Raw genomic sequence first — 8,772 nt, forward strand, 5'->3', positions numbered from 1 at the left:
CAGTCTTTAAATATCCTTCAAAACTTCATATTTTTAGCTATCAAAAAGTCAATACCATTATTACTATACATCTTTTTCCTCTCTTTTTTTTCCCGGGTTATGATGATAATGGATTGAGTTGGTAGGAATTGAAAAAAATTAGTTAGTTGAAAATGAATTGTTTTAACTATATATCATAATTCATATACATATACAATTATACATTATTTATAAACATTACAAATATATGTGGCTATTTTAGTTATTCGCGGGGGTACATTTTCGTAAGAAACCTTATTTGAAACGAAAAATAATAATGAGAGCTTTGTGAGCCAAAAGATAAAGCGAATCCATATATTAAAACAAATCCTAATTGTATGTATATTTAGAACCTTTTCCCCAAGTAATATGGGATTGCAAAACTCTTCTTAAAAGCATCACAACTGTATGCTTTTTTATTCTTGTTCCACACAATTGTCTTCCCTCTCCCCCATAACCCAAAACCAGAGAATTCTGCATATAGCTACGCACACATTATCTAAAAAAATAAAATAAAAATCTCCATAATCAGAACTCACTTTTTACGTATCGATATCATGCAGGTATGAAGATAGATCTCCAGAAATTACCCTTCGCTCTCAAGCCTTTCATCCTTTCCCTCTTTCTTTGTCTTTCCTTCTTAGCATTCCTTTCTTTTCAAACCCCACATCACTCTCTTCACAAACCCACCCTATTACTTCCACCGGACCTCCGAATCCGACCCGGATATTCATCATACGATGCATACATCGAGCGCCAGCTCAACAAGACGCTCAACCCGAAACTCCGAAAAATCTGGACGACCCGAGATTGGGACCGAAAGGTTCGAGTCTTCTCCGATTTCTTCGACAATTTGAAGCTTCAAGGTTTCCTATCTAACGATTCGAAAGCTCTTTGCGTTGGGGCACGGGTAGGCCAGGAAGTAGCGGCATTGAAACGGGTCGGAGTTAACGATTCAGTCGGTATTGATCTGGTGCCTTACCCTCCGTTAGTAATCAAAGGCGATTTCCATCATCAGTCGTTTGATGATCGGACTTTTGACTTAGAATTCTCGAATGTATTTGATCATGCGCTTTATCCATGGAAATTCGTCGGAGAAATCGAACGGACGTTGAAGCCCGGCGGAATTTGCGTGTTACACGTGTCGTTATCTAGACGGGCTGATAAATATTCAGCCAATGATTTGTACAGTGTGGAGCCACTAAAGGAATTATTCAAAGTGTCTGAGCTGGTTGAGGTGAGACGCATTGATGGATTTGGGTTGGATACAGAAGTGGTTTTTAGGAAGAAGAACAACTTGTAGAAAAGTAAAGCAATTCAGTTATTGTGATTTGATTTGATTTTTTTACGTTACTTGTTAAATAATTATTTTATGTATCTCTAAATTCTTATAGATTAGTTGAATGTTGGAAGAGACACCATCTAAACAATAGAAACTATACAAGTTCTTGAAATTCTTTCCTTTTTAGTTTATGATTTTCTTATGACACGACTTATAACACTCCCATCGGAGATCGAACTCCTCTTTATGGAGTATATTTTTTCTCCATTTCTTTAAATATGCATTTAGATAAATTCACTCTTTCTCAAAATAAGTGTTATTATTTAATAACTGTCTCTTAAAATTTGAACACTATTAAGAATGTGAAGTAAACCGTACTAATTTGATTGCGTTTTTTAGTATGGGGAAGAAACATGGATGTTCAACTAATGAAGGAACTGATCTTTTAGTGTAGAAAAAGTTAAATTATGTTTGGTCACGGATATGGAATGAATAAAGTTCGAAGGGACCACTTACATATATGTGAACACAATCTGGATTCCATAAGGATAATGCATTTTTTCAACCTAAAAGCATAGTGAAACCAGTCATGTGGATTGCCAATATCCACTTCCAACCTAAAACCCATTGGTGTATTATCAATTACTATTAATGTTTATCATAAAAAAATACTTCTTACTAAACTTATAAATTATTTGATTGCGTAAGAAATTTGATAGGAGTGTGCAATTGAAACTTGGATTCATAAAAAACAAACAAACCAACCTGGATTCATGCACTTCCTTTGTTAAAGTTGAATGCACCAAAAATGTCAATATGTATCCAATTAATGAGTTGGCTAGCCAGCTCTATGCAACTTGCAGTTGCCAACCAACATAGATTGGTAGGACTGTTTTATTCTTAATTAGAAGTCTCATATTCGAATCTTGAAAATAAAAAAAATATTGTTGGAAGCGTCACCTCTAAATGAACCTGCAAGGCGTAATCCGAATTTATTCAGAGTTTCACAAGCTCCGAACACCGAATTGGAAAAAAAAATTGCAATTGCCAGCTTCTAATATTTACTTTACAAGGAGGACCACGTAAATCATATCAGCATCTAAATTGGGTAATTAACCACTATGATTCAATGCTTTTTGGTTTTTAATTGGCTATCACAATTATTATTATTATTATTATTTTCCTTTTTCTTTAAATGGGGTAAGGAAAGGGGAAATAGGAGAGAGAATTACAAGTTAGGAGATTAAACTCATATTGATGAAAATTTCTCTCGATTCATATGAGGAATTACCAAATCATTTGACCCTTCATCCATTCCAATATAAAGAATTCGTCAATCAAATAATAGATAGTAAATGGATTGGTTTGAAAATAAATGAATTGCTAGTCGTAGAATATTATTTTCGTCAGACTTATACCTCAGACTAAAATTAGGGATTCGAAAATTTTTCTTCCCTTTAGAAAAAGTAAATTAACCCAAGGTTAAGTTAGTTAAGTAAGATAAAAATCTGAATTTGATCTAAATTTCCCCCATTTTTGTATCATAGACCAAGGATCTATTTTCATTCCTTGTCTACTCTTTTCATTCCTGTATTTTGATTATGATTATTTTTTAGTATTCTATTTTACGTGTCACAATAATTAGTTCAGATAATAAATTAACTGAGATACTGAGATTTTTCGCTATCACAATTTTGCTCATACTTTTATTCTTCTTTTTATTTATTTTACTTGCTTGATCCTTACAAAGAAACAACAATCAAATACTACACCGTCTAATAAAACGTTTTTAATGCCAGCTAATGATCGATGAGAAATATTTTTAGTAACATAAAACCAAGGGGAAAATGTTTGAATTCCCAACTTTGCATCGGACTATACACTTTTAACTATGTACAATCATTTTCCAGACATGTTTTTTGCTAAATCAAATTTGATCAAGTTTATACACATAAGACTTGTTGTATGTACATGTCACAACTTGATAATAGTGAGATTAGAGAGATTCCAATATAAGGATTTGGGTATTTAATGTACAGAAGCAAAAGTATATAGTATGAAATACGAGAAATAAAAATATGAAAACTTCGTTGGAACAATTTAAAAAATTTCCAAAATGCTGTCTTCTAAAGTCTTGACAAGATCAAAATAATAATTTATATATAAATGGTTGGATAGCCAAGTGCGGAGCGGATAACTGATGAAAGCATCTAAGTAGTAAGTCCATCCCAAGATGAGTGCTTTCCAATTCCGCCTTTCATGAAGAAAAAAAATAACATTTTTACTTGAGAAAATAAATCAAAAGGATAAATTCGAATCTTAATCGCTTTATGAATACCTGAAGACAACAATAAAATAATTATCTTTTAAAAAATATCAGAAAGTAATAAAAAATGACCTTACACCTCCAACTATAAAACTAATAAAGATTCAAAAAAAAAAAAAAAATCTCAGAGCACATATCAAAAGATTTAAATAACTCTCAACATTAATATCAAAGTAGTATACTCCATTTTGTAGAAAGATCGAAATATTTGAGCCTTAAAATACTACCCATTTTACACTTGGCCCAAAAAAAAGGATTACACATGTCATCTAATTTGTAAGTAACCCGAGTTCAAATCTCGGTGGAACCTAAATTTTTGCAATTTTTTCTTTCACTTTATTAAAAATTAGGGAATGTTATAAAGAATTATTTTTATAATCCATAAAATTATATCCTAAACATTCTAAACTAAATGTTATTAAGTTGTTGTTGGAGAATAAAGTTGAACTTGAACGTTTTCTCTTTAATAAGTCATACACAAGATAAATTTAATTATTATTTTTGATTATATTTGAAATCACGTTAGGAAGTTTTATACTAGGGTAAAACCTTCCTAATAACAACGACACCATATTTAAGGAATTTGTATCCCAAATCTCTAATTAATGAAGAAATAGTACTCAATACTTATCAATTTAGCGTAATCCTATCGATATAGCAAATCTAAGAAGACGTTTGACCATGCATTTTTTTAATATTTTTTTTGTGAGTTGAACTTCGAAAATACATTTGGCCATAAAATTCGAAAATCAACTTTCTAAAATTTTCAAGAATTTGAAAAACAACAAAAAAAAATGTATTTTCACTCTAAATTACTCATAAAAAGTTTAAAACAAATTTATATTCATGGCGAAATACAATCTTGGTTTTTAAATATTACTTTTTTACTTTAAAAATAAAAATGACTTTTTTTTCTCTTCAAATTTCACAATAAAACATTGAGCTAAATTAAGCTATTAATAAATTAAAAAAAGAAAAAATTCAAACGAAGCTACTTCCTTGTCAATTTATCCAGTAAACTAGTTGGGGCTCATGTTATTGTGGGGTCATGGGGCGGATAACGCATTGGTTGGAATACCGTTATTTTCCAACCAAATGAAGCTGCTATACTCTGAAATAATTCGAGTGGAAGAAACGATTCCAATGGCGTTGAGAGTTGTTTCTTCTTCTCCAGCCATTCACTCATTACAAAGAAGAGCTGCTTCAATTCTACCATCAACAGTCACATTACCCAATACCAACAGCTCCCGGCTATCATCATCATCAGCGATTTCTTCGATTGACACAACAAAATCAGTTACTCTTCGTAGCAAGAAGAGTAGGCGTAATGGAGTAGTGATGTGTTCTGCTTCTTCAGTCCTCCCAAAGGCACTGCTATTCGACTGCGATGGTGTACTTGTCGATACTGAGAAAGATGGTCACCGTATATCTTTCAATGATACCTTTGCTGAGGTATACTTTTATAACTCACTTGAATCTATTGTATGTAGAGATGAAACCAGATTTGAAGCTTATATGTTCGGAGTTTTAGTCTTGAGTTCTAAATTAATAATTTGGATCAAAGCTACTAGCTCCGCTACTAGTTGTACCCTTACATAGTTACACTACTGAACAGTTGAATTCATGCAGAATTTCTAATTCAATGATCAATTGGTGTTTTACAGAATTGGGAATGAGTTTCGTTTTCCCTAATTTCTTTATTTTTAATTGATGACCTTTGATCGTAAAATTCATTGATATACAGAAGGAATTGGGTGTAACTTGGGATGTTGATTTGTATGGAGAATTGCTTAAAATTGGAGGTGGAAAAGAAAGGTAAAGTTATTTCTTCCATAAAGATACTAGTGTTTCCAATTACAGTGTAGACTTCATGAATTGATTTTGTTGTGGTTGACTTGGGTATATTAGGATGACAGCCTACTTTAACAAAGTGGGTTGGCCAGAAAATGCACCAAAAACTGAAGAAGAAAGAAAGGAGTTTATTGCAGGACTTCACAAGCGAAAGACCGAATTATTTATGGCTCTCATTGAGAAGAAATTGCTACCACTTCGTCCAGGTGTTGAAAAGTAAGCTCTACAAGTTGTTGACTCCATGCATATTTTCTCATTAGTAACCACAGAAAAAAAACTAGTCATAAGGAAATTGATCTGCTGTAATGTGCTTTTCTCCTGCATTCTGGAGGCTGAAGGTTCAGTAATTCAGATTAATCATGTATGTAGTCAATGAGTTGAGATGAACACATTCTTATGCAGTCCTGACCCAGGATGACATGCTTTTCTTCTTTTTGTCTCGAGCACTTAGTACAACTATTCAAGGATATGACAAGCCTGCAGTAAGTTCTCTCCTTGGGTCTAGGCACCGAGGTTTTCAGCGTTGAAGACTCTTGTATCTGTTGTATTTGATATTGCTATAGAATAATAATCAAAATCAGTCACGACCTTCAATAGAATCTTAATATGAAAAACTCACTATCATTAGACTTATAGGAACGTATATATATTGGCAAAATTTCAAGAGTCAGAATAGATTTCCCTTATGATTGTTCTTCTCCATATTTTAAGTTTTTCGAACTAAATGGTACAGGTTGATTGATCAGGCTCTGGGTAATGGAGTGAAAGTTGCAGTGTGCAGCACTTCCAATGAAAAGGCGGTATGAGTAATCAGGTTCCCAAGTGTTAGTATTAAGTGCCAATGTCGAGTCTTTTTGTCAATTTATTAAAGGTTGTGGCTATGCTCGGAACTTTTTGTAGCCTGCATGGTGCTTACAAGTTTATCCTAATAATAACCTTGATTAATCGTCATGCCTATATTTGACCATTTTACCTTTCCATGTCTATTTAGGCTTAATTCGCCTCTTTGATTGACAATGTAGTCTCTTGGACCTAGAAAATGACAAGGGAAGCCATCGACACTAAAAATAGGAAGAGATCTACTCCAGGGGAAGTTCGTCTGATATTAGAATTTATTACTGTTAGATTTTCCTTTTGGTCCTATTGAATTGATTACTGCACAAGATGATAACCTCTTGTTTTTTTATCTGAAGTTGCTCATTTGCTGGGAGAAATTAGAAAAAAAATTAAAAACAAAGCATTGGCATGATTATTTGTTGTCACCATACTAAGATAATGTTTTGTGATCATAAGTTGAATTAAATCTTCTGATATTAGGTCTCAGCCATAGTCTCATGCTTGTTGGGACCAGAGCGAGCAGAACAGATCCAGATATATGCAGGTGATGTGGTTCCTCGCAAGAAGCCTGATCCGGTAAATATCTTATCCTCAAATGTCTGTTCAATGCATTTGTAGTGAAGACAAATTCATTTGCTTAGAAATTAAGAAGCAAAAAGAAACTTCATTAGGAGATAACGCTTCGTCCCTGCATGATCTGAATTTTGGAATCTCTTGCAACAGCCTTCTCTGTACTTCTTTTACTCTCTGATATCCATTGATGTACAAGGATAATCTGTGAACTTCAGTGTGTAGCTATTTTAAACGAATGAACTGTGTTTTCTCTTCAACAAGTTGCAGTAGAACTTCAATTTGAGGGGATATGTCTCTCTAGTACTGTCATAGCTGTGAGATAAGTCTTCAATGTTTAATACCGTATACTTTCTTCCTGGCAGGCCATTTATCTGTTAGCAGCCAAAACCCTTGGGGTTGATCCTTCATGGTACTGTACAAAGAAAACTTGCACTGGGATTGGGAAATTATGTGATGACACCTTTGAGAAGTTATATGATTATAAACTGAAGCTGATAGTAAATAATTTTATTATAATTTTACATTTTCATTCTGAATGCTAAACTCTGCCCTTTATGGTCTCAGTTGTGTTGTTGTAGAAGATAGTGGCATAGGTCTTGCAGCTGCCAAAGCAGCTGGAATGAAGTGCATTGTGACCAAGAGTGGGTAAGTGCTTTTTACTTGAACCAACAACCAGCGTCTCTCTTCCTGGTGGATTTTTCGGTTCTCTTTTGTTAACCGGACTCTTTTACTTGGTTTCTGAAGTTCTATCTTGGTGTGACATCTTGTTAAAGCATAGCCTGAGTAACTTCTTAATCAAACTGAGAGCTTTTCAGAAAAACTTCTGGCGTCTTTGAAGTTCCAAAATAAAGAAAAAAAGAAGTAAAAGATGTATGATCAGGAAGCCAATGGTTTCCAATGCTTAACGTCTTGAACCCGACTCATTCTCCCTAGGATATTTCCTTCAATGAAAATGAAATTATTGACTAGAGGCCTCTAAGCACTTAGGTGAACATGTTGGAGGTGGCAAGTTTCCAAACTTTTACTGTAAGGCCTGAAAAGGGTTTATAGATAACATTTCTGCATGTCTAGTTATATCTGAAGGCTGATTTTTAGCTCTTGTGGTGAGGCTCCATCTTAGATACTTGCTAGTTGTTAGATGCACAAGAGGGTTTGCTTTAGTTGCTTTCTGTTTATACTAGATCAGTTAAATAGTCAAATATAGTACAATGGAGGAGATAGAAGAGAAGGACATGCCTAATCAATACAGGGAAGATAACAAGGGTGATCTAAGTTGGTAGTTACTTTTCATCAAGACAAATTTCAGTCTAAGCATCTATAAGTAATAAGAAGGTATGATTGTCTTATCGTAGCAGTCTAGCAGATACTGTTTATTATTGTTTTTTAAGGACCTTCCATAGTGTATTAGAGGACAGATGCATGCTTTTACAGTCTTAGTGGTTTCCTTCTGAACAAGTAGCAGATTGCATCTTTTGTCTATGCAACTTGCTCTTTCACTTATGCTAGATCTCTCGATCTTTTACCAATTCTTGCAGACCATTTAGCCTGTTGTGAATATCGTTTGATTATTTTCGTATTATATAACTTGTTATTGTAAGTTGGTATTGTAAACGAACTTCTATACTGTGATACTGTCTCAGGTACACAGCAGACGAGAATTTCTCAAATGCAGATGCAGTTTTTGATTGCATTGGAGATCCTCCTGAGGAACGGTTTGACTTGGCATTTTGCGGAAGTCTTCTTGAGAAACAATATGCCAGTTAGTGCATCAGGCACTGTGATTGGCTACACTGCACTTGTTTATGGCAAGTTGTACTCACCACATATCAGTTCATGTACTGTATCTCCCCAGTGACTGTTCAATAAAAAGCCTAAGGTCATTTCA

At 33.9% G+C, this 8,772-nt stretch overlaps 2 protein-coding genes across 2 annotated transcripts; both read left to right on the forward strand.

Annotated features, from left to right (window-relative positions):
- Positions 1 to 269: 269 nt before the first annotated feature.
- Positions 270 to 1,466, forward strand: LOC129895181 (uncharacterized). The gene has a single exon (XM_055970859.1). It carries the CDS (start codon positions 584 to 586, stop codon positions 1,319 to 1,321), a length of 738 nt encoding a protein of 245 aa, XP_055826834.1. The 5' UTR covers positions 270 to 583; the 3' UTR covers positions 1,322 to 1,466.
- Positions 1,467 to 4,667: 3,201 nt separating this feature from the next.
- Positions 4,668 to 8,772, forward strand: LOC129895026 (CBBY-like protein). The gene is made up of 8 exons (XM_055970654.1): positions 4,668 to 5,078; positions 5,371 to 5,441; positions 5,535 to 5,693; positions 6,211 to 6,277; positions 6,795 to 6,890; positions 7,250 to 7,296; positions 7,452 to 7,532; positions 8,528 to 8,772. The coding sequence occupies exons 1-8, from the start codon at positions 4,722 to 4,724 to the stop codon at positions 8,649 to 8,651; spliced, it is 1,002 nt and encodes a 333-aa protein (XP_055826629.1). The 5' UTR covers positions 4,668 to 4,721; the 3' UTR covers positions 8,652 to 8,772.

The sequence above is a fragment of the Solanum dulcamara genome, chromosome 7 (genome assembly GCF_947179165.1).
Source record: "Solanum dulcamara chromosome 7, daSolDulc1.2, whole genome shotgun sequence".
NCBI lineage: Eukaryota > Viridiplantae > Streptophyta > Magnoliopsida > Solanales > Solanaceae > Solanum > Solanum dulcamara.